This window comes from Protopterus annectens, chromosome 5.part0, assembly GCF_019279795.1.
Source record: "Protopterus annectens isolate FY-2018-M chromosome 5.part0, PAN1.0, whole genome shotgun sequence".
Lineage (NCBI taxonomy): Eukaryota > Metazoa > Chordata > Ceratodontiformes > Protopteridae > Protopterus > Protopterus annectens.
The window spans coordinates 736,035,384-736,061,996 of NC_056735.1; the positions used below are offsets into that span (position 1 = coordinate 736,035,384).

The 26,613-nt window shown below is 40.1% G+C and overlaps 1 protein-coding gene across 2 annotated transcripts in view; it reads left to right on the top strand.

The window, feature by feature from the left end:
* The window catches only part of DYNC2H1 (dynein cytoplasmic 2 heavy chain 1), a 6,555,988-nt gene that overhangs the window by 4,498,397 nt on the left and 2,030,978 nt on the right, over positions 1–26,613 (top strand). For both annotated transcript variants that reach the window (XM_044072582.1, XM_044072581.1), the window contains one exon: positions 5,179–5,277. In XM_044072582.1, coding sequence (XP_043928517.1) covers positions 5,179–5,277 — 99 coding nt within the window. The remainder of the gene's footprint in view (positions 1–5,178; positions 5,278–26,613) is intronic.

A 26,613-nucleotide genomic window follows, 5' to 3' on the forward strand; every position in this document is an offset into this window, starting at 1 on the left:
TGTAGGCCCTTGAGACCACAACGTAGGGAACTGTTGTTTTACCTTTAACCATACTTTATTTTTAGTATGGCTGACAGTATGGCCCTTTTCAGAACTGTTTGATACAAGTATTGCCTCAGTTATACACAACATGGGACCTTGTCCTTGCCATATAATGCCATTAGGAAGGTCTATGACAATTCTCATTTTGGACAATATATCCATTTCCAAGATTGTGGAAGTGCAAGAATTATGTATCAAAAATACCCCTTTTACTGGTTCCCCTTGATGGGTGAATTGTACTTGTACAGGTTTACTATGTATGGCTAGACATTTAGAGCCATTAAAACCTGAAATACATGTACTTTTAGACAAATCAGGAGGCAAATGCCTACCTGTCACTGAGAAAGCCGCTCTTGTATCTAGAAGAACATCTTCCCACAGGTTCCCCTCTACCCAAATGTTGATAAGTGGTTGTCCATATTTCCCTTTTTTGAAGTTAGTCAAGAAAGAGACTTGGGTGGTGGTGGTGGTGGGGGGGGATCACACCCCTATCGTAGATCTACTTTCCACCCCGAATCATCAGTGGTATTTGACTCCAAAGGACATAATCGCAGTGTTTCCTCAACCTCTTTGCAGTCAACATAAGAAGATCGATTGAGTTCATGATGCAAGGCTATTTGCTGCTGATACTTAGGATTTACTGGACCATCAGGAACAAAGTCAGAAGGAACAGTTGTAGCCTGTGTGCTAACAATATTACCTTGTACATTGACACTAGGTGTCACACCATTCCTTTGCTGTACTGGGAATACTGACTGTTGAGTGTTTGTGGTATATAGGGGTTGTTGCTGTAGTCCCCTATTACCCTCTGTCACATATTGTTGTGAAGTGTACTGCTGTGTTTGTACTTCTAGCTGCATTACCTGTTGCTGTCGTGGTGCACGTGGCTTATCCAGATTTTTTACGGTAAGAAACTTACCCTTGGCCTCTTATTTCTGGCACCATTTGCGATCATATTTACAGTCATTTTTAGTATGACCTACCTGTTTACAGGACTAACAAATAGGCTGTCTCTTTGGAGGACCCTGTATAGAATGAGTAACTTGAGAAGTTAACTGAGTGGCTGGGGGAACTGAAGCTGCCCGTTGTTGTCCCTGTATAACTTGCCCTTGATGTGATTGTCCTGGTACCTGCTCTGGGACTTGCTGTCCCTGATTAATCCATCTCCCACGCCCCCTTCCCCTTACTTGACTAACAATGGGTGCAGAACGGGGAGTGTAAATCTTTTGCTTATGAATAGCATTATCTTTGCACATAATACATGCTCGCAGCAATTTATTTACTAACTCTGTGAGTGTATTAAGATTTTTCATAAATAAGTTTGATATCCCCTGGGACACCTTTTAAATGGTCTAAAAAGGAGCGCATAACAGCTTTTTGAAAATTGACATCTTGTATATCTTTTTTATTACTGCCATTGACTAGCATATATGCCAGCTGGTAATGTTTTGCTTTATTTTTTTAAAGAATTACAGACTGTCATTTGAAAGTCATCTAAAAGTGTTGGTGTGAGAGATTGCCCCCTAGTGTATGCTAATAATTTTCCTGTAATTTTTAGGTGTTTAGTTTATATTGGATATTGCTTTTGCTGAATATAAGCCATAAAACCCTCTGGAATAAAATTTTAGAAACAATGCTCAAGTGTATTATTTCATACAGTGCCTACAGTTTTAAGAACCCAAGCTTTAAATGCAATCATGTTATTAAAAATACCCTTCTGTTCTTCCCACTTAGGGATAGTTTTTAACATCCTAGACTGATGATAAACTTCAGCAGAAAAACCTGCTGAGGCTATGATAGGACTGGTAACAGCAGTTTTTAGTGCTTTAGATTGATATTTTTTTAACAGGGCTTGTAATCGTAAAAAATTATGATTAACCAAGTCTTTTGCTTTAGCAGCCTCAGATTCCTGTGTCTCCAACTGAGCTCGTAATATTTTTATTTCCTCCCTAGCAACAGTTACGTCATGCTGTGCGTCAGCCAGCTACTTGTCATATTTTTATTGCAAACGGACAATTTTACTCATTAACCCTTCTATCATACCAGTAGCTTTACTGCCCTGTTCAATAACAGTTGTGTAAAGATCTTAATTTCAGTCTGTGAGACGTTTAAAAATGGAGAAAATTATTTTGTACATTCAGCGGTGTCAGCATGTTTACCAGACGCATTCCATTTATCACAGTAAGTCTGAAAATGACCAATGAAGTCAAGATCTTGCTGGTTGCTAACTTTAGCAATCCAATCTAATTTCCTGCAAATCAGACTGTAAAGTACAAACTTTGACATCTGCATCACCCTCTAACAAATCTTTTGCAACAGGATATATAGAAACAGGAACCATTGTTTGTGTTTCTGGCATTACATTATCCTGGTTGTGTTCCAGGTATTGTACAATACGTTTATGACAAGCCATGCAAAAAGCAACATTTAAAGCATTGCAAATAGCACATTTTTGTTCATTCTGTGGCACTTTTGCTTTACATCCATACCAATCAAAGGTAGCAATCCATTTGCATAATGCTGGATTGTCAGTTTTCCCCAGTAAAGACTTACAGGTGCTAACATGTACCATGTATTAAAATAATTCCACACATTTACATATGGTTCAGACACATCAAAGGTAAAAGACTGAGTGCACTTCTTGGCATTTTCATGAACTGCATTCATTGCTAAAAGAAAAACAGAAGAAAATATTTACCACAAATGTCCAGGACAAGGTGGTCAGTCTTGACACAAAGATCAGTTGGAGAATTCTCTGCTGTCTTTCACTAGATGCTGGTGAGACAGATTTTTGATAGTGGAAAATTTGGACCCCGTATATCACCAACTGTCTGAAGGAGAATTACCATACTGCCCTGTACTGCGCCACAGTGTTTTCGCCCATCAGTCAATGTACAAAGTTTTTTGGAAGAGAAGAGTCAACTGTAAGAAGGTCTGTGCTAAAATGTCGCACTGTGAGAGGCACTTCTGCAGGCCACCTCCCCGGTCGTTTCGACTGAACTGGTCTCGCCACTGTTAAACTACACTATTCAGGTAGTCTGTACCTTTACTCAATGAAGACACTGAGGCAGTTCTGCTGTTGACATTCATTTACTGCACATAAGGTTTACATCTAGCTTAACAATGAAAGTTTTATATATCAAAATCGTACTTCAGCGTACAGCAATCAGGTCTGTAAGGATAGGAAAATCAAAGTCTCTGATACAAAAGAAAAAGTCCAAAGTCCCAATCTGTATAGTGTCTTTCCTGCCTGCATCAACAGTATAGAAAATTTGCCAGAATAATAAGTCCTTTGAAGCTGGTCTGCTGACAGTTTGTTTTCCACATTTCAAACATTCTGTTCCTGAAAGATAACTCCTGACTCACTCTTATCTTGCACGTCCTGTTGACGAGAGACAGCTGCATACAAGAGTTTGTCTTGACCTGCTTGTAGATAATAAATTTCATAAGCTGCATAGTTTATAAAAGATGAAATATTTTACTTCTGATTCTTATTAACAATGAATGCCAAGCTATATGTTTTTGCCAAGTTAGTAAACTGAGTGCACTCTACACACTGAAATGCAAAACATTTGTTTTACATTTTTAGAAAAAAATCCACTGAAATCCATTTTAACCTGTTCTTTACTCTCACAGATTCAATCGATGTTACCACGCAAGTACACACACATTGTATTAATATTTAAATGTGTGATTTTCAACTGTAACAAAATCAAATGGATTTGATCAAAGCAATGTCACAAAGAGTCAGAACCCAAAGGCATGAGGATAGTTTACTTCAGTTTTGCAGTTGTTCCACAAAGTATTGACAAAGAATGGTTTGGTGATGCAGTTAGGACATCTAGTTAAAACTTGAAAACATACACTGCACTATTGAACTACTTAGAAAGGCAAGCAAAAATTATGAAGAGGCCGCTTTGCCACACTGCTTGATGCCTATGTACTGAAAACACCTTGGTAATAAAACCTATCATCTAATTTCTTTACAATCACTAATCCTGTAACCCTTTGCTTTGTGTTCAGTTCTGTGCAGCTTCTAGAGCAGATTATTTCTGTTATAAAGTGCACAAACAAACTGAAACTCATCTGAGCAATAGCCTCGGTACCATTTCTTTTCCTTATTATCAAGCATTGGTGTGCGTATCCATCTATGGGTAGTTGTATACTGTAGAGTCAGTATAAACAACTGATGGGTTGGGGATGAAATGTTGCACTCTAGCTATGATCTTTTACAAGTGTTGTACACTTACCTTTGGATGATAATGAGAAAGGTGCACAGTTTGGGAGTGGCCCAGCAAAATATCACACACCACAGGAATGCAGCAGTTTGCTCATACACTTAGTTACCTTGCAGCAAGAAAGAATAAATAAATACACAGTTCCTTCTGAATTATGGATCAGCTCAGCAAAATATCACACACTCGGGATTTACAGCAGCAGTGAGCACAGTTTGTTTAAACGGACTTAACGCACACTTTGTTCTGAATGGAGGGAGCAGCCCAGCAAAATATCACAAACAGAGCTAGAGGAATTTGAACGGACTTTTGCAACAAATACAGTTCTTATTTTTTACCTCCTAGATGCTGAGCCCATGTGGGTAGACTCTAAAAAGTAAGTGTGCACATTCCCCTCCAAAGAGTTCAAACTAAATTTCTGACCAAGAAGGGGCAGTAGCTGATGTCATCATGCAGACATGCACACGGCATGCTCTGTAGGTTTGTGGTGTGTGGTGATGTCATTTAATGTTGTAATACAAAAATAAATAAATAAAATCGGGAATTAAAGGGGTCACTCGGGGAATTCGTGGCACCCCATTAATTTGCCCTTAAAACAGGTAAATGCCAAATAATTCATTATGGTTGAGAGGTGTGACACACACACATTCCCTTTTATGCATCCATATGGATCTTTTTCTGTGTGTGTGTGTGTATTTATATATCTATATCTGTGTGTATATCTATATCTGTGTGTGTGTGTATATCTATGTAAATGGTTTTACCTTGTTTTTCATTTATGCTGCATGATGTCTTTATGTAGTTGCTTTTATCTAAAAAGAACATGCAGTATTATTTTATATAGATGCTGTTTAATTTTATGACATTGTAACTGCTTTAACTGTGTATTTGTTTTGTGTAGAGCCGTGTGTGTCCTTTCTTGATAGACCCCTCTTCCCAAGCCACAGAGTGGCTAAGGAAACACTTGAAAGACTCACGTTTGGAAGTCATCAACCAACAGGTACTGCAATAACTTTGTGAGTTTGTGAGTTTTCCAGAAATCTTATGTATATAGTTTACAGTTGTATAAATGCAGGTGGAGTTCTTAGCATTTAAGTTTTTATGTACAGACTACAGATTTCCAGACAAGATTAAATGTTACTATCCTATATTCACAATAGTTAAGTTCCCTGTACCCTGTTAGTAAGCTACAGTGGTTTTAATGTTACTGAGCACCTTAGCAAAATTACTGTAACACTGCAGCTTAACAGCTATTAGCTTGTACTGCGCTACCCTAGTAAAGAAAAAAATATATATATATATATATATATATATATATATATATATTTCCTGACTTAAAGTTGTTTTTTCAGTTATTTGCTAACTTTGTAGGAGGATTGCTTCTTTAAAAGGTGATCTGATTATGTTATTTTTATTCATTCCTCAGCTGATAGGTCTTGCATCTGAAATCAGATCTGTTTCTGCTGCATTTACTTAGATTCTTGGATCCAACTCTCGAGCTCCTCCCATTACCCATAATGTCCCATAACTCTGTAGTATCTCGGATCTCATTTGGCGCTTCTTTGCTTCAGATGTGGATCCTACTCTCTTGAGCTTATAGGGTGTTTTTCTTGTAATTTTTGAGTGTAATTTACTATTTTTATCACTTATTGTTCTTCCTATCTTAGTTTCTCTCTCACCCTTCCTCCCCTTCTGTGTTTATGGGTTTGTACCATTAGTTGCTCTTTCCTTTTCTCACCCTTTTTTTTTTTTGGGGGTATTGGTTGATACCATCATTAGTACTTCCCTTCTTTCCTACCCCCTCTCATTGAGTATTTCTTGTATACCATCTTTGGTATGCCGTTTCTTTTAATTTATTTTACCTTAACATAAAAAAATCTTTTATTGTCTCTCTGTTCTGATGTCCTTTTTCATTCTTCCTCACTGATGGGCCTCAGATCTGACTCGGCCACATTTCCAAGACTTTGGTTCCAAGTCTCAAGCTTTTCCTTCTTCCCATAAAGCACCACACCATCCCTAACTCCCCATATCTTGTGGTGAAATGGCGGATTCTGAATCTCGAGCTGTAAAAAGATTTATTTATCTATTTTTTTGTCTAAATCCTATGGTCTATCATTTCTTAGTGTTCCTTTCCTCCCTTGGTGGCCCCTTGCATTTAGTGGTTCTGGTTATAGTTGAGACTTTTCACAGTCCGCAGACTTAAAGCTTAGTTTTTGACTATCATCCTGTGTTGTAGTGAACATTTGCAGTTGTTAGGGGTAAGAACCATGGCTTTCGGCTGTCCTGATTTTTGCAGAGTGCTCAGTTTTTTGTCTCGTGTTTTTTTGGTCCTTTTCCATATAATTATAGTTCACTGGCAAATCATTGCTGACGGAAGTCAAGAGTTGGTGGCAGATTTTTTATTTTCAGACTTCTTATCCTTTAGAAAACTCATGCTAATGCATACCTGTTGTTCTATTAATTTTCTAAGTTGGTAAGATTTCTTGCTTTAAGATTTGCGAGGTATATCATGGACCATATCTCTCAACTGTTCAGATTTTTGCAGAATGTCCAGATTTTTGCCTTATGTATTTGGTCTCTTCCTCATTAAATTTGTGTTTTTTCTTACAAGTCACAGGGATGATCCAAGGACTGAAGTCACTAAATGATGATATACAGTTTGTTTCAACATAATCCGAAGAAGGCTAGGAAGCTGAAAGTGCTTATCTAAGAGATTTTGTGCTCTACCACGATTGTTTTTGTTGAACATTAAAGCTTGATTTTAAATATATTTTGCTGTGTTAGCCATGGTGGAACCGAGGATTTATTCAATTTATTTCCACGTTTATACTCTGTGCCTTCAGCAGTGCAGTTTCGTTGTTTTTTTACAGTTTTTTTCAGACCTCAGATCCTTCAGAAAATGTATATTAACACATGCACTGTTACTTCAGCAACTTTCTAAGTTTTGTAAGAGTGATGTTTAAATCTGTTCCTTTGTCTTTGGCCTTTGTTTCCCTTTTTTTGTTAGGTTTTGTCCACTTTTCTCATGCTAAGAGGTTAAGAGGTATGCCACAGACAGCTGATCTCTTGAGTGATCCTGAATCACTATGAATGGACTTGTCTGATCACAGATATACTGGAAAATAATTTATTTTGATATCACACAGAATAGTTTGAGGCAGCTCTCATCATGCCCTTTTTAAGGCTTTTTACTGGTTTCTTTCAGTGTATACTGCGGTGGTGGTGCTGCGGTAGCGTTGTCGCCTCACAGTTAGACGTTGCCCGTTCGATTCTCAGAGCGTCTTCTGTGTGGCAACATGCGTGAATGGGCGTTCCTTCGTTGAAGGTTGTGCATTAGACCCAGCAAGCCAGCACGTCAAAATCTACTGCCAATCATTAGCAGACCGGAGTTCTGCTGTGGCGACCCCTAACCGGGAAAAGCCAAAAGAAACAAACAAACTGGTTTCTTTCAGTGCTCATCCTCCCATAAATTAAAAAAAAAAAAAAAAAGAAAGAAAAGGAGAGAGAGAAATAAAAAGAAACAGGACTACAAAATGAGGATCTTGTATCCAGTCCAATGGATCCAAAGTTCCTAGGACCTCCTTCAGATCCCAAGTCATCCTCAGATCTGACAGGTTCGGTCCGTATGATGTTTTCCACTTTTCTGCTAAAATTCATCAGATCCTAAACCTTCAGATCCGACTGACTACATTTTTCTTGGAGACACAAGGTTTCAGGCGACCTCCTTAGACAGAAGTATCTGGAGACTCTTTCGGATCCTAAGTTCCCCTCCTCAGATCGATCGGTTAAACCATTCTTCTTTTTCTTCGGATCCTAAGACTAGGATCCAACAGATAACCAGATACCCACAGAGAACCAAGCAATTCTCGGATCCAGCACCTTCATATTCAGATATGCCAGACCAGTGTAGCTTTCTTCAGATCTGAAGCACTCTTCAGAACCGACGGCTTCATTGTTTATTGCATCCTGTGCTACAACCTATTCCTTACCATTCATAGAAGTCTTGTCGGTTCCGCACTATCGTAGCTATGTGGAGGTTCACATAATCTGGTTTGTCTGGCCGATATTTCTGAATCCGTTCCATCCCCAAAGGATCCTCCACTGTGGAGTCCATTTTCTTCCCTGGGACTAGGGTTGAAGAATGAACCCTGCCCTCCTTCCTAGAGGTTATGGCTCAGTAGGGGGAGAGAGAGCTTCTTTCTCTAGTTGATCATCTTTTAGTGGCAAGGACTTACTTTATATTGGGATGGCCATTCTCTCCACTTTCGGACCCTACCCACTACTTCCTCCAGAATAATTGCTTTCTGAGGGGTTTTCCCCCTAGGGGTACAAATACTAGGAGCGGAAATTCCACTTCTCCATGGGGTCTGTCACTGAGGAGAAGACAATTCTCCGAACTTTGTTCTGTAGCATCCCTTTCCCTTGACCCCTATAGAGCTCTGGAGATGTTCTTCGTCTTCCATTGCTGCAGTCCTGACTATTGGGTATAGTCCCCGAATACCAGAGTATCATATCCTCAGTCTTTTGCCGCATGGTCGATGCAGAAGCAGTTTTGCGAGTGCAGGTTGGCGTGAAATATTTCAAACCGGAGTTTCAGACCGAAACAGAGTTGAACATTTTGGTTTTTCTTGCCTCAGTATTTTACCGGATGTCAGAAAAAGTGAATAACTGTATTTCTTGTGGGAAACAGATACCTCATAGGGATTATCATACCTTGTGTATACCTTGTTTAGGGCCTGTTGGTTGCCGCTCTTGTGCTAGGTTTAACAAACGCACTATTAAGAGGAGGTTAGACTGTGCCAGGTTAGTGTTTGGGAAGCGTTAATTATAAAAAGGATAAAACAGTGAAGCCTAGGGTTGAGCAGTCCCGGACGTCGGTTCTTTAGAAGGCTCAGTGGAGCGGAGGTTTTGCCAGGAGTTTCCATGGAGTCCCAGGCAGAAACTATACTCTTACAGGATGTGCCTTCTCAGGAGGTAGGCCAGGCTGAGGGGCTTCTCAGGTGACTGTTCTTCCCTCTCTTCCCAAGGTAGTTAGAGACTCTCCTTCTGTTACCAAAACTTCTTTCAGAGGTAGGCCTAGTTCAGCTTCAGTGGGGCTTCTCCTAGCATTTCGGGTTCTGTACCCAAGAAACATATGCTTAAAATGGCAGAAGATTTGATTACTATGATTAGGGGTTCTATGCCCCCGCCTGATAAGAGGGCTAGGGTGGAACGGAGTTTGATAGTTTTGAACAGTGTTCAGAGGCTTCAGAATCTTCTGTGGAAGATATGCAGGAGTATCCTACTTATTCTGATTCTGATGTGGATGATTCCACTCCTACAGCTTCTCCGCCTGAGGATTTCTCCTTTTCAGAGACTTTGCATTCCATGAGGGAGCACTTTAAATGGGAAGGCCAGGATTACTCTGATTCCAGGAAAAGGCTTAGGGAGTTCTTGTTTTACCCCAGCATAGGCCTTTAGCTATTCCTCCTGTGTTGAATGTGGTGGAAGATGTTTTGCAGAGGCTTCCTGAACCCTGACTCTTTGCCTCCTGCTCCTGTTAAGCCTGATAGGTATTATAGGGTGCCGCTCATAAATATTTGTTTAAGAGTCCTAGGGCGGACCCAGAAACTATTTCTCAAGGGCCTAAGGGTGTAAAGGCTTCTGTGATTAAAAATCCTGTTCCCACTGATAAAGAGGCAAGGGCTTTTGATAGGTGGGGAAAGAAAGTGTATACTTCTTCCACTCTAGCCATGAGAGCTTTGAATTGTCAGTTTCACATGCTAAAATATCAGAATTACCTCCTTTCACAATTGAAATCTAAGGTGGATGCTTTGGCGGAAGGTATTGAGTGTAAAGAGTTGCTGGATTTGGTTCATGTGTCTGAACAAGTGGGTAAGCATTCTTTGCAATGTGGTTTTGATGCTGTACAGGCCTCCTCGAGGGTGGCTGCTACCAGTTCTGTTCTTCGCAGGCATGCCTGGTTGAAGGATCAGAATTTAGCTGAGCATGTTAAGACAAGGATTTTGGATGCTCCTTTACAGTCTGATGTGTTGTTTGGTTCGCCTGTGGAAGCAGTTTTAAAGAAAATGGAGGACAAAGCTAAGTCTATGCAAACTGTTAAAGATTTTTGCAGGTGCAGCCACCAAGTTTAGTAGAAATTGGCCTGCTAAGGGGTGGACATATCCTGCTTATGATTCTCAGTCTAGGGGTAGGTCTACAGGGCTCAAGGTTCTTTCAGGCCTAGAACCGGAGTTCACCTGCTCAGACTTCTGGTGAGGGCAGGGTCAGTCCTTTCGTAAACAGACCCAATGACCTGTCTTTTCAGCTGCCAGCAGATTCACGTTTGGCAGCTCCTTTGGGAGGAAGACTGTCTCTTTTCAAAGAAAATTGGGATTTAATCACTCAAGACAAATGGGTGTTGGATATCATTCACCACGGTTACAGATTTTATTTCCATACAATGCCCCCTTTCAAAGGCATGCCTCCTCCACAAAGAAAAGAGGCTCACAAGCAAGTTTCTCAGTTACTTCACATAGCCATTCAGCCAGTCCCTGTATCAGAAAGGATTTTATTCTCGCCTGTTCCTTGTACCAAAGAAGGGAAACACGTGGAGACCAATTTTGGATTTATCTATCCTCAACACTTATCTGGACATTCCCAAGTTCAAGATGTTGACGTTACAACAGCTTTTACCTCTGCTGGGCAAAGATCACTGGATGGTAACTTTAGATCTCAAAGAAGCTTACCTTCATGTGCCCATAAGGCTAAGTTGCAGGAAGTATCTGCGGTTTCGAGCTGGAAATTCTCATTATCAGTTCTCTGCATTGCCCTTTGGCTTATCTACTGCACCCAGAGTGTTCACAAAGGTTCTGGCTCCAGTGATAGCTTACTTCAGGCTTCAAGGAATTCAAATCTATCCTTACTTGACTGCCTGATTCTGGCTCAAGAAAGGAAGTTCTTCTACAGCACCTGGAATATGTTATCGCAGTGCTAAGATGCCTAGGGTATTCTGTGAACGAAATAAAGTCCAGTCTAGTACCCTCTCAAGACATGTGCTTTCTGGGTGTGAGACTGAATACAGCAGCCCAGATGGCCTTTTTAACCCGGACAAACAAAAGAGTCTGTCACTTTACTTCCATCAACTATCTCATCAGTCCGTGCTGACTGCAAGGACAGTCCTTCAAGCATTAGGGTTCATGGCATCTTGTATTCTGGTGCTTCCCAATGCCAAACTGCATATGAGGAAGTTACAATGGTATCTCAAAATGTATGGACACAGCACTGCCAGGATTTGGACACTGTCATTCAAATAATACCTTGCCTTCAAAAGAATTCTTGTGGTGGGCTCAGGAATGTCACCTAAACAAGGGACTCTCTGTGACCCGGCCAGAGGCAAGTCAGATCTTAACGACAGATGCCTCGGACATTGCTTGGGAGCTCATCTAAATGGAAAGTGGATACAAGACAAGTGGCCTGCCAGACTACAGCATCTACATATCAACATGAAAGAGATGTTAGCAGTCCAGTTTGCATTAATGGCTTTCAAGGAGTTACTTCTTCCAGGGCAGGTGTTGATTCTAACAGACAACACAACTGTCATGTGGTACATCAACAAGCAAGGGAACACATTCTTATCCTCTATGCAGGCAAGCAATGATTTTATGGGAGACTGCGCTAAGCCTGCAACTAACTCTTCAGGCAAGGTTTCTGCCAGGAGCACAGAACTCCTTAGCAGATGTGTTAAGCAGACAAATCATGGATCCCCACGAGTGGAAACTGGATCTTCATGTATTTCAGAAACTGACAGTGTCATGGGGAACTCCAGACATAGATCTGTTCGCTTCTCCACTAAACCACCAGCTGCCAAAGTGCACAAAGGGGTTTCATCACACAGCTTGGAAAGTGGATGCTCTGTCTTTCAGTTGGAAAAACCTTCATGTTTATGCCTTTCCACCTCTACCTCTTTTTCCAAAGGTACTGTTAAAGGTCAGACAAGACAGGCCAAGGATGATTTTGATAGCTCCAGATTGGCCTCGGCAACACTGGTACCCTCTACTACGGAGTCTGGTAAAGAAGCCTCCATGGCCTTTACCTCTGATTCCTCATCTGTTATCTCAGAAGGACGGTCATCTGCTCAATGTCAAGCTACACTCTCTTCATCTAACAGCTTGGCATATTCTGTGTTGAAACACAGCAGGTCTCAACTTCCTCAACAAGTTTTAAATGTGATTATGGAAGCTAGAAGACCTAGTACAAGGAAAGTGTATGCAGAAAAATGGAAGAGATTTTTATTTTGGAGTACAGCAAAGAATTTGGAGATTTCTGAGCCTAATTTGAGTGTGGCTCTTCAATATCTTACTGAATTATTGGACAAAGGTTTGTCCTTCTCTTCCATAAAGATTCATGCTGCAGCAATTTCAGCTCACTATGATTGTGACCCACCTTTGTTTTCGCATCCTTTGTTCAAGCAGTTTCTTAGAGGGCAAAGAATATAAGACCCCCAGAGCTCCTACTCCTGCTTGGGATCTCAATTTTGTGTTGGAAAAACTTACTCTACAACCTTTTGAGCCTGCAGCTACTGCTGAATTGAAATACTTGTCATGGAAGACTGCTTTTCTGTTGGCTATTACTTCTGCAAGAAGGGTGTCTGAGTTGCAGGCCCTTATGGCAGTAGAGCCCTTTTGATTTTCCATAAGGATAGGGTATCATTACGCACTAATCCTTCTTTTATGCCTAAGGTGGTTTCTAGTGTGGCTTTAAACCAAACTATTCATTTACCTATGTTTTTTGCAGACCCTCAAAATAAAGGGGAAAAGATTTTGCACACTTTAGATGTACACAGGCAATTGCGTTATTATTTAAGCAGGACTAAGGATTTTAGGCAGTCTCAGCAGTTGTTTGTTTCTTTTGCTTTGAGTTCTCAGGGCAAGCCTGTGTCAAAACAAACTATTTCTAGGTGGATTGGCTTTTGCATTGCATTTTGTTATTCCCATCATGGCAAGGAGATTCCAGCTGGGATTAGGCCTCATTCCACTAGGGCTACTGCCACTTCAACAGCATTTCTAAGGGATATTTTGGAAGCAGCTACTTGGAGTTCAGTGCATACTTTCTCTAAGCATTATCACCTTCCTATCTACTGTAAGTCTAGGGCTGGTTTTGCCACAGCTGTTTTGCAAGGCATGTTGTCAGCTCCTACTTCTTTATAATTTGCCAGCCTCCCTTACCTCTGCTTTGGGATTCTACCCAATAGTCAGGACTGCAGCAATGGAAGACGAAGAACATAGTACAGTTTTGTACCTACCATAAATGTAGATGTTCGAGGATTCCATTGCTTTACCCTCCCTCCTTCCCCTCTGTATTTCGGGGTGGTTGTGTAGGTGAGTTTACATGCTTATATTTTTTGTATATATTGTTGTATATATTGTACATGTTTTTGGGACTTGTCTTTTTAGGGTCTTCTGACATCTGGGGCAAGAAAAGACTGAGGATATGCGTACTGGCGTCAGTGCCTCCCTGGACGACGCCAGCCTTACTCTCTGGTATTTAGTCAGGACTGCAGCAATGGAATCCTCGAACATCTACATTTATGGTAGGTACAAAACTGTACTTTCAGCTGAATGTGGTGGTAGTGATGGGTGTCACTAAGTAAGAGCTGGTGCTCAAAGTCATCTATCCATCCTCCCAACAGTAAGTCTAGAACGATGGACAAATTTGGATAGCATGAGTTTACCTCAGATACTTCCACGATGAGGTCACCTAATACGCGAGAGTTGTGAAATGGAACTTTAATACTCTCCCCATTTCCTTGTCTGCAGAAGATCTCAAAAAAAAAACCTGATATGGAGCAAGACATGCGTGGATACGACTATGCAAATATCCACAAGATGCCCTCTGTCCCTTCCTAACTTGCTTTTGATTCCAGTTCGATGGAGAGCTTCAGTAAGGTCTCTCCTCAACCAGCTACTCTGTTGCCAATTCCTAATACTTCGAATAGACTCATAACACTTTCAGCTTGAGTGTGTTTTACAACCAGCTAGCCCCGACTCAACCATTACCTGATATGCCTGCATGCTGCTATGTTACTTTGAAGTACTCCTTAAGACATCTTTGTTAAATGCCCCCAATGATGGCTATTCTTTGTTCAGGGCTTCAGTGAATAATGTGCTCACCTGCAGCTAACAAACAGGAGGAAAAGACCCTGGCTACCACCGAAATCAGAACTTTTTTTCTCCCCTTGACGTACATTTTCAGGAAACAGAGACAGTTTGAAAATGTGGCTACAGCCCCTTTGGAGTCCATCAGGATTGATGCCAGAATGCTTCCTTTGTAGGGCAAGGGAGGACTTATTCAACTATAGGCATCCCCACATAGCAATGCTTGGGGTGCGAAATATAAGAGGTTTCTACATCCCCTTTTCCTTCTACCTCCCATTTCAAGACAGAGATTCCCCATTGTTTATCCAGTCAGAAAGAGTTTGCAGTTCAATAGACTCTAAAACTACTGGGGGGGGGAATACACAGATCCCTAGACCAACCCTAAATCTAACTAATCTCGATCAGTATGCAAGGATTCGAAGTTCTGGATGCTGTACAGTTCAGTCAGTCTTGCTTCTTATGCGCAATGTCAAATGAATGTATTCCATACGTCTCCAGAATGCACAATTGCACTTTAAAATACATAGGCATTCTGGGAGCCTATCACTCCCATTCAGATTACCACCCTTTACTCTCACCACAGCCCCTAGTGTGTTTACCTAATATTGAGCTGTCATGGCAACTCACATGAGACTAATAGGATTTCAGCTGTTTTTTCATAAATGAATGGCTGAATTCTCACTGCCCCAGCCAGACATCAGTTTCTGCAAACCAGGTTTTACTTGTTTTGTACATCCTACAAATCCTGGGACATTACAAAAGGTATTGCCACCTACCTTGCAACATAAATAGGACTTGTTGGAGAGACAAATATGTCTCCCAGAGGCTGCCACCCCTCTGGAACAAACTCCCAGTTCAAGATAAACAGAGCTCCTTAACGAACCTATTTAAGCATAGCTTGGACAGTTGGATGGGAAGCAGTTAGTTCACTCTTTGTGTTTCACCTATGCCCTCCTCTTGGACAGGCACAATCTGCAAGGATCATAAATTCACTCGCTAATATAACCTATTTCTGAGTCTATGAGGAAACAAGGGTAAAACATGGCTAGGCTTATAAAGGCCCTAGAGCCAATAGTCTAGTAACTTCCTATGATCCTATGAAAACCGTCTGCTTATAGAATCCAGAAGTTTCAAAGGAACTCAGTTGGGTACTTCGACTCATGTTGATAAACCAGGTGTAGGGTTTTACTGTGTCTTATGTGTTGCATTTAGAAAAACCGCCATTGTTATCCATTGAGTTAACATCAGTTTTTCTATTACTCTTGCTCTTCCAGCTCCATTATTTCATGTGAATTCTTCAAAAGACTTGACAATGCAGTGGTCTGTTCTTTACTAGCTTCTGTTTTCTTCTGTAAAACACACCCAAATTTGCAAAAGTTGTATTTGTTGCTAGACCCTTTCAGAGGTCATTATTTTGGGCAAGCTGTCCCCTTCCCTCCTGTATTTGCTACAGTATCAACTAGCACTTCCCAACAATGTGTATATTAAGTGAGTGATGATCCAACTGCATGGTCCCCCTCGAAGACCAAAGATCACTTGCCATTGTCCCAGACATGAGAGCAGTTCTTCTAACACTGCTAGCCTTCCAGGAACTCCACTTTCCACCCCACCCCCTTAGGGACTACTGCAGCACTCTGATATGATCCCTCCAGAGGAATCCCTGACACTTGCTCTGGCTCAAGATTGGATCCCCGGCCCCCTGTATGCATAGCATACCCCCTATCTACTAAGAAAGCCTATAGAAGCATATGGAGAAAATTATCCACCGGGGCTTCCAATTAGAACATTGGACCTTTCTCAGCTACTCCTTTCCTTGCCAACCCTTTTAAGGAGAAGGTGAGTTTCTCTGTTGTTAAACTTCACTTAGCAACTATATTGATTTTTCATTCTGGAAACAAATTATTCTCCTTGACGACTTCCAGATTATGTAATGCTTTCCTGAAAGAATCTTGCTGCTTAGACCTCCCATGAAAGGTCCCTCTTCTCCTTTGGATCTCACAGTTATTCTTTAGGGACTGATACAGAAACCCTTGAACTGGCGAGCAATTGTGATATGAAATTTCTTTCATGGAAAACATTCTTCTTGGTAGCATTTACATCGACAAATGTATTTTTGACCTTTTTTCCAAGCCTTCTTACATTATGTTTTGTAAAAATAGGGTGTACCTTCAGATTAGTCCCTCATTTATAACCAAAGTAACCACAGAGGTAAGCATTAATCAGTCTATACAATTGCCAATTATTGTTCCCAATTTTTCTAATCATGACTAAAACATGTTACATCTTCTGGATGTTCATATACAATTATGTTTATACCTTATGGGACCAAATTGTACAGAAAATCTGACCAGCTGCTTATGTCTTTTTCCTACTAACCACTTAAGTTAAGCAGTCTCCAGAATTACCCTGGCCAAATAGATTACTGTCCATATTTTTGCTAATTTATTCCCAGAATGGTTTGGAATTGCCTCTTCATCCTGGAGCCCATTCTACCAGATTTATGGCTACCGCATGTACTTTTTCTCCCAGAGCTTCTGTCAATGTTATCTGTGCTGCAGCCACTTGGTCAAAGACTCATACTTTTGTGACACATTACAAGTTGGGCATTGTCTCCAGAAACAGAGCTTCCTTTGGTTCGACAGTGCTCTGGCATATCCTTCCTTGAGGACCTTCCAAGATTTATGTTGCTGGGCATTCTGACCTATCAGTGAGGAAGAATGAAAAAGGACAATATCAGATAAAGAAGTCATGTACTCACCATAACTTTCCATCTTTGTTGTCCATTTTCATCTTATATGATATAGGAACTTTCATGTTCATTGTTTGAGACTTAATCTTTTCTTTTTCTGTCCTGTCTTTAAAAATCAGTAGGCAGCAGGCAGCAAACCCAGTCTGAAGAGTTAGGGGTGGTGTGGTGCTTTATGGAAAGAGGGAGGGGCTCAAGACTAGGATCCAAAGTCTTGGAAATGCAGCCAAGTTGGATCCAAGGATCAGATCCGAGACCCACCAGTAAGGAAGAATGAAAAGGACAATACAGATAGAACATTATGATGAGTACATAACTTTGTTTTTGTATGTCTTTATTCTGGTTGAAAAACGTATGGGTTTCAAAAAGTGCACTTACTGTGGACACAAGGTACCCAATTCTGATGCCCAGAGGGAGTGCATGTACTGTTTGGGAGCAGTCCACCATGAAACTCCATGTTCCATCTGTGCTGGTTTTAACTTTAGGGCATTGAGTGATTGCCACAAGTAAGTTTTGAAAGGATTACATCCCTGTACTGCTATATCTTCTACTGCATCTATTTCAGTGGCTCAAACCTCCACCAAGAAGCAAATATCTTCCTCGGAGACTAGGAAGCACAGAAAATGGTCTGCCAACTGTTCAAAAAAAAAAAAAAAACAGCTTCAGCCTCAGAGTCATCAGCCAAAACTGTGAAAAGATTGGATCCAACCCCTTCAGATCCAACTGTGGGGACAATTAAATCTGCGCGAACCTGATCCACTTGTTTATCTTGGGAGTACTCACCTTTTCTCCATGCAACACCAAGGAGAATGTCAAGTCCCCTGTCCACCTCATCCTCCTAGACCCAATCTGAAGCAGATGTGGATAAGATGATGAAGTTTCACAGGGCAGAAATTCAGAAGGTTGTATTGTCGGTTTCATCTCCTATCAGATCCGTGAGCCTCCAACCTACTTTTCCTTCCTTTATTTCTCCTTCTCTGCTTCATCTGATGACTTTGAACCTTCAGGTCTGAGAATCCTGAAAGTCATTGTGTGAAATACGAAGACAGCTGATCTCCCTACAGCAGGATGAGTCTTGGAGCTGAAGTTTTGGTGCCGGTTTAGGGGGAATGAATTTGACTAAGAGGTTGTCACAGACATCTCTTCCCATTGGACCTTTGGTGCTGGACAGCTCAGGTCTGACTCCTACCTCATGGCTATAGCCTGGTAGAGTTGGGTCTCAGCAGAGCCTGGGGTTTCAGCTCTGGTGCAGCCTACCTCGGCTTCTCCTGGCCCTTCTACCTTTGAAGTTGTGGAGTGGGCTTTCTGTCATCTGAGAGTCCAGTCTACTCTTTATTTCTTTGGATCGTATCCCACTACCAGCATCAGGTTCCAGTTCTGAGCCTCCCCAGCATTTCCTGCAGAAACAGCCATCCTGTTCGGGCATTCAGGCAGTTCCTCTTCAGGAACTTCCTCTCTCTTCTGACACCTCTCCAGATCATCCCACTGATGAGGTCCCCTGAAGAGGTCATGCAAAAGGAGGTACATAGATTTCTCTCAGGAATGTCTCACCAAAGACGATGACTTCGATGAAGGGGAGGGGGCCCCCAAGGACTTCATCAGAAGACATCTCTTTTGGGGGCATTCTAGAGATCCTTAATCAGAAGGGTGGATGATTTTCTGATCCCCCTTCCCAGGAGGAGTCAGTGTTTCTGGAAGCCTTTGAATCCAGCCCATCTATATTTTGGGTTATCTCCCGCCCCCCCCCCCCAATACTATAGAACCTATTCCTCATCGACCCAATTCTCACTCTTCCTAAAGACCGGCCTTATTGGAGTAAGGGGGTTCCTCTAGATCCCATGTTTGTGGCGGCAGCCACTAAAAATGAGCTGGCAGAACAAAGTTCTTCTGTCCATACCCCTAACAGAGAGTCCAGGGGGTTGGACAGATATGGAAAGCATGTTTACACCTCAGCGACATTTGCTCATCCGTCGCTAAATTATTTGGCATGCATCACTAGATTGCAGGAGATTTGATTAAATAATTCTCCACATCTCTTCCTGGGTCCATGTCTGTGGAGGAGCACAAACAGCTATCTCCACAATTGGCCACCCTTCGGTCTATTTCTAATGTATCCATGAGGTTGATCTCTCATGCAGCTGAAGGTACCTAATGGGTGGTGGGTTCAAAGATAGCCATTTGGAGACATGCCTGGATGTGCTTATGCAGTTTTGGGAGCCCTTCAAGTCTTCATTGATCACTACTCTCTTTGATAGAGCATCCTTGTTTGGCACTACTACAGTTAAAGAAACACTTTCCTGCAGTGATCAAGATGGGAAGACCTTGTCTGCTATGGGAATACCTTTTTCTACCTCATGGAGATCCTTTTCTAGGAATTAGCATGGAGGTAAAAAGATGTGGTTATGAAAGTCACAATGTCCTTTTCAGGACTCACAAGGGGGAACGTCCCACAGAGGTGGGGGGGGTTCAAATAGAAGATGCCATCCTCATGGAAGAGGAGTACTGCAAACCAAGTGTTTTGAGGTACTTTCTCAGATAAGCCCTTCCAGCTCTCCTGAAGGGTTGCTGTCTGCTTTTCTCTGGAGGCAGTCGAGGGGAGGGGGGGCACTTATCTCTGCACCTTGAAGCCTAGGCGTCTATCACATATAACACTTGGGTGCAAAAAATTATACAAAAAACAAAAAAGGGTTGATATGTTCAAACGCCACCAGTTTAATACTGATCTGGTACCTTGGCCATTCGCCTTCTCAGGATAGCTCAGCAGTTACAAAATCAATTATTCAATTCAAATTAATTTAACTTAATTTTACTTCCTTAATGTATCAAATAACCTTCATCACTAAAAAGCATTCCTTTTACCAAACAAAATGAGATTATGGTTATTCTACAGACCAGTTGATGAAAGCTAGAATGAAACTTGATGGTGTTTCAGATGTAAAGAAAAATAAGGGTGGTAGCAGTCATTTTGGTCAAAACTGGAAGTGTGTGGGGGTGGAAAAGATTTTTTTTTTTTTGTAACTAAGTATTTTCTGTTTTCTCCTGTTTTGGTGAGAATAGTTAAAAGTAGTTGACATCTAGTTTCTTTTGATGAAACATTTGAGCTTTGTTTCCTGAATTTGTCACAATTTCATATGGTAGATTTTATAATTTAAAGGAAATGTTGAGTTTTGAACAAAGATTATGTTGTGCCCCCAAATTCTAGAGGCACTTTAGTGTGTGGTCATTGCAAGGTATGCCTTTTGGTAAAAAAACTTAACAGGAACTAAAATCATTGGAAAAATTTCACTTTTAATGATAGGTTTGATTGTGAGTCATATAGGGTGGTGTATATATTTATTATTATTTATTTATTGGCATTTGTTTACAGGGAAAGTCCACTGGGCCGAGAAGAACCCATTTTCAGTGGTGGCCTGGGAAGAAAAGCTCTACAAAATCAATTAGTATAATAGTGCATACAATTTGGAACAGTTCATATTAAGAAGCACAGTCATAACAAGCAGTATAAACACAATAAAATACTTTTTAAAATATAGGTGGTACAGAGAAGTAATGTAAAACACAGGCAGTTCAGAGAAATAGATAAAAGGCACATATGTTTTGAGCAGTATTAGGTATAATTGCAGGTGTATTAGAAGAAAAGCTAGTGAAATTCTGAGCTGGATACTATGAGGGTACAAACTGAGTAGTATTCGGTAAAATTAGAATAAATTTATCATGGTATATCTATTAGAAGTAGGAATTAGGAGGAGTGAAGAGAATGAAAAGGAGATATGATTTTAGTGAAAGGAATTAAGTTTTAGGAAAGGTGGCAGTAGAGAATAAAAAGGTGCTAGGATATAAATAAGATTAGTCAAGTTTTAGGAAGATGGAGGCTATAATAGGTTGTGCAAGTACTAACCGTAAGTGGTATGTGGGTAAAACTAAAAGGAAATACTCGGAATATCCACCCAGATTCATGTAGCTGGGGACTCTGTCTTGTCAGTTGAGGAGTGAATAATAATGACGACATCAGATATAAAAGTTGTGTACTCATTATAACTATGCATCTGTGTTGTCCATTTCCATTCTTCCCCAATTTTCTGCCCTCCTCCCCCTTCCCTTTTCCCCCTCAAAGTGACCTGATAATCAATATGAAGCCAGTGTGCAATATTTGAGCTCCTGTCTTTCCTTTTTTGCTTTCCTTCCATATGAGCCTGTGGTAACTCTTTCTCCATTTGGGACAACACACTTGATCTGAGGTATACAGGGTTCTAGGGCATTATGAGTAAAGGGAGGAGTTTGAGAGTTAGATCCGAGAGTTTACAGTGGATATACAAAGTGTACATACCCCTGTTAAAATGCCAGTTTTTTTCTTTTATATAAAAAATGAGACCATAATAAACAATTTCAAAACTTTTCCCACCTTTAATGTGACCTATAACCTGTACAATTCATTTGAAAAACAAACACATCTTTTAGGGGAACAAATATAGGTTCATAGGTAAGTACTAGGCTAACTGCCCTTGTGAGCCATTTTAAGCCTAGTCATTTATCCCTTGTGAGACTCAAACCCTGCACCTTGTATTTGTAAGGCAAACACCTTAACCATTAGGCCACCCTCCCTATAAAAAAATAAAAACATACAGTAAGCTAGTTGCATAAGTTGTGCACACCCTTTAATACCTTGTTGAAGCACCTTTTGATTTAATTACAACATTGTCTTTTTTGGTAGGAGACTATCAACATGGCACATCTTGACTTGGCAGTATTTGCCCAGTCTTCCTTGCAAAAGCGCTCCAAATCTGTCAGAGTGCGAGGGCATCTCTTGTGCACAGCCCTCTTCAGGTCACTCCACAGATTGTCTATTGGATTTAGGTCTGAGCTCTGGCTGGGCCATTCCAAAACTTTAATTTTCTTCTGGTGAAGCCATTCTTCTGTTGATTTGGATGTATGCTTGGGGTCATTGTTGTGTTGAAAGGTGAAATTTCTCTTCATCTTCAGCTTTCTGGCAGACGCCTGAAGGTTTTGGGACAAAAGTGACTGGTATTTGGAGCTGTTCACAATTCCCTCCACCGTGACTAAAGTCCCAATTCCAGCTGAAGAAAAGCAACCCCAAAGCATGATACTGCCACCACCATGCTTCACTGTGGAATGGTGTTCTTTTGGTGATGCAAAGTGTTGTTTTTGCGCCAAACGTACCTTTTGGAATTGTGGCCAAAAAGTTCAACCTTAGTCTCATCAGACCATAACACATTTTCGTACATGTTTTTGGCAGACTCGATGTATTGTTTTGCATATTTTAGCCATTCCTGGATGTTTTTCTGTGTAAGAAAAGACTTCTGTCTTGCAACCCTACCCCATTGGCCAGACATATGGAGAATACAGGAGATTGTTGTCACATGTTGTACACAACCAGTACTTGCCAGAAATTCCTGCAGCTCCTTCACTGTTGCTTGGCAGCCACCGTGACCAGTTTTCGTTTTGTCTTTTCATCAATTTTGGAGGGACATCCAGTTCTTTGTAACGTCACTGTTGTCCCATATTTTCTCCACTTTTTGATGACTGGCTTCACTGTTTTCCATGGTATATCCAATGCTGTGGAAATTTTTTGTACCTTCTGAGTAATACCTTTCAGCAATGAGATCCCTTTGATGCTTTGTAAGCTCTCTGCGAACCATGGCTTTTGCTGTAGCAGGCAACTGAGTAAACGTTAGGAAAATCCTACTAGGACAGCTGAACTTTATTTGGGGTTAATCGGAGTCTCTCTAATTGATGGTAGGTGTGTACCCAAGAAGACTGAATATTGTAATTAAGCAAAAGGTTCTTCAACAAAGTATTAGTTTAAGGGTGTGCACACTTATGCAACCAGCTTATTGTACATTTTTTATTTTTTATATTTTTCCCCTAACAGATGTTTGTTTTTCAGATGAATTGTACAGTGTATAGGTCACTTTAAAGGTGGCAAAATTTTTGAAATGATTTATTGTGGTCTCATTTTTTATATCACAAAAACCTGGCATTTTAACAGGGATGTGTACACTTTTTTTATCCACTGTAAGTAAATGTAGCTGTGTCAGATCCAAGACCCTTCAGCTGAGGAAGAATGAAAATGGACAACACAGATGCATAGTTATGGTGAGTACATAACTTTTATTTTTGTGACACAACCAGGTTACAAAGGACAGTGAAATCCATGAAGCACTGATCTGGTATCCCACCAACCTGCAGCCTCAAAAATCTACAGGACAAAGTAAAAGATTAGGAATAAGGATAACTGTTAAGAATTTTGGATCCTGGCTGCAGCTAACTTGGCAAAACTTAAGAAAAATAAAGTCCTCTTTCCAGAGGACGAAATTAGTCCAGTTAAGGGTTTAAGCAGATCTTTATAGCAGGCAAGGCAAAAAAAAAAAAAAAAAAAAAAAAACAGCTTGTCCTTCATTGTTGGGTCATTCCCAGGACCCTCATTTCCTTGTCTCCTTTCCATTCCTTGTCCTGGCATTGATGTTATGAGTTTGGAGATCCTGTTTTTGACATTGTCTTTAAAGTTGGATTCTGTGTGGCTGTTATGGTTCATGTATGATGGGAAGCCCATGGGGTAGCTTCCTGCTGATCCTTCTGGTTCCTTTTGTTGGTTGGTGCTCCTAAGTCTGGCTCCAGCAGGTTGTGGATCCTGTAAAGATACTGCTAGCAAGTACAGGTGTTTGTTGCTCCATGCCTAGTGTCTGCTGGTCCTCTGTTATCCTTGTAGTGCAGACTTTCACCTTTTCCGTTAGTGAAAATTAGGGAATTCTCTCTTTTGTAGTGCAGAGTTCAGTGAAGTCCTGTTAGTTTTTCCTGGTCCATTTTGTTCCTTTCCGTTTTTATGATTTTCTTTGTTTTGATGCTGTTCTCATACTCAGTGATTTTTGTTCTCGAGTTCCTGAAATTTTTTTCTGTCTCCACTTACTTGTAACCTAGGTTACAGTAGCAGGACAGAATGGGAAAAAAGAGTGATGAATTGGAGTGGATAAGGAATTCAAGAAATAAGGAGAATTTAGAGGTTAAAGATGGGTATGAGAAGAAGTCGGAGAGGATTTTTAAATCTGATAAGTGAAATAAAAATGGGAAGGTACAACATTAATTTTAATATGATTATACGTCTCCGTTTATCTATCTCATCTACAGAGGTAGCAATACATTTTTTTTTACCTGTTCCCATTAGCAAGGAAAATAATGTAGTTGTTGTGTGTTAGTACATTAACTATCACTGGTACATAAAGTTAAAACAGAATTCTGCACTTCTGCTGACTAAGATACAGAAGTTTGTCATCCCTGAAATTTTCCTTGAAGTTCAGAAGACTTGAGCTGCAGGTCTCCATGGTAATAGCACACAAGTTTTGAAGCCACCCTAAGCTACCTCTGAAAAGTCTTGGGGTGTGATTCTCAGTTTTCTAGCCTGCTGAGGGAGAATATAGAAGGGATTCTAAGGAAATACTTTCAGGATATGATGAAGAGTCCTTTGTACATAGAGAATCTTACCTTATGATGACAGATTTATATTGGAATTATCAACTGAGCAGCTTTCACCTTTTTTAGAACCTGCCAAGGCTATTTGTAAGCTGAGAAGACCCAATAATCTTTCTGCTTTTTCAACGTATGAGAGTGAGTGCTCATTGAAGTTTCAGTACCTTTCTCCATAGTGTTTTTTTTTTTTTCTGATCATAGTGTCACATCTTCATATTATTCAGGATGAAACTTTATTGAAATTGTCAGTATAACTGGAGAATATTTTGACTGGCTTACATTTCCTATCAGAAGAAGCAGTTACAAAAATCTCAGAAAAAAAATTCACGATCCAGAGTAAAATAAACACTCCAGATAGAAAGTAATACGTCAGAAAGCATACCAGTAATCCAGAACAACTTAATGATTTTCATTAAAACAAAAAAGGTAAGCACTTTCATTCACCATAAGAACTTTTTTAAAACTAATTTAAAGTTCACAACACTAAATATACTGCTGTTACTGACTGCGGTGGTGGTGCTGCAGTAGCATTGTTGCCTCACAGTAAGACGTCCTGTTCGATTCTCAGCTAGAGCGTCTTCTGTGTGGAGACATGCATGAATGGGCATACCTTCGTTGAAGGTTGTGCGTCAGGGCCGGCACCTCGGCACGTAAAAATCTACTGCCAATCATTAGCCGGACCGGAGTTCCGCTGTGGTGACCCCTAACTGGGAAAAGCCGAAAGACACAAGACAAGACTGACTTAAGTTCAGAACTACAAATCCAATTCCATAAAATTCAGTTACTTAATATCATTTGCATAAGGTCCCTTTTTAAAGGAACAGCAACATAATTTTTAAAATACAAACACAAATATAATTAAAAACGTGTTAAAAGCTTCATTGCTTGTTTTTAATAAAAATGCATGATTCTTTCTGCCAGGATTTATTTTGTAAAATCCACAGCATAGGTAAGTATACCATAAAAACTCTTAAGTTAGTATAAAGTATATCAATAAATAAAATTATGAAAACAAGCTATATGGTATTTTATATATAACAAATCATTATAGAATTAAATAATGCTGTAATCATATTTTACTAGCTTTCAAAACCAATATGTTATTCAAAGAAATTTTATCATTTAACTCTGGTGGGTGGGTCCATTATATTTACGCTGCCAGAATACTTTCTTAGATTCCTGCTTTGCTTCCCATAACCCCCTCTATTCATTTTTGGAACCTTCTCCAAAATTAAAAAAAAAAAAAATGTTTAATCCTCAAAATTTAATCGAATGCTTATATAGTGTGTTTCTCTGATCCTTATTTTTAATAGCAAGATTATGATCATAGATTCTGAAATTCAGCTGTCTTTCCATTTTACCCACATTAAAGGACAAACATTTACGATAAATAGCCAGGTAAACCACCCCTACATTGTTACAGTTGAATCTCCCATTATTGGTTTATGTCCAAGGGTAAGAGCTGACTGTAACATTAACTTCCATCATAAGTAAATCCAGATTGACAGCATGACTCGCATTTAGTCATCCCTTAATGTTCGTTTATAGTTTATATATATATATATATATATATATATATATATATATATATATATTCTCTGCTTGTACATAAGTTTGTTGTTCACCCATATTGTCTTTTAAATTATATAAATCCACCATTAGTCTCCAGTTCTTGGTAATTATACACCAAAAGGAATAACCATAGCATTTTTGTATTCTACACTTTTCCCCCTTTTTTAGCCATTAATCATACCTCTCAACCTCTTAAAGCAAGAAATCTGTACAAAGCCATAAAGAAAAGAGGGACAAAGGCCCAAAAAAGGGACAGTTGTTAAATATTGCACTTACAAACTTAGAAAGTGGATAGAATAACAGGTTTTACATTAGCATGACTTTTCTGAAGGGTATGAAGTCTGAAACTCAAATGTCTATCATTATTTTCTAACTTCAATCTGTAATGATTTGCCAGTAA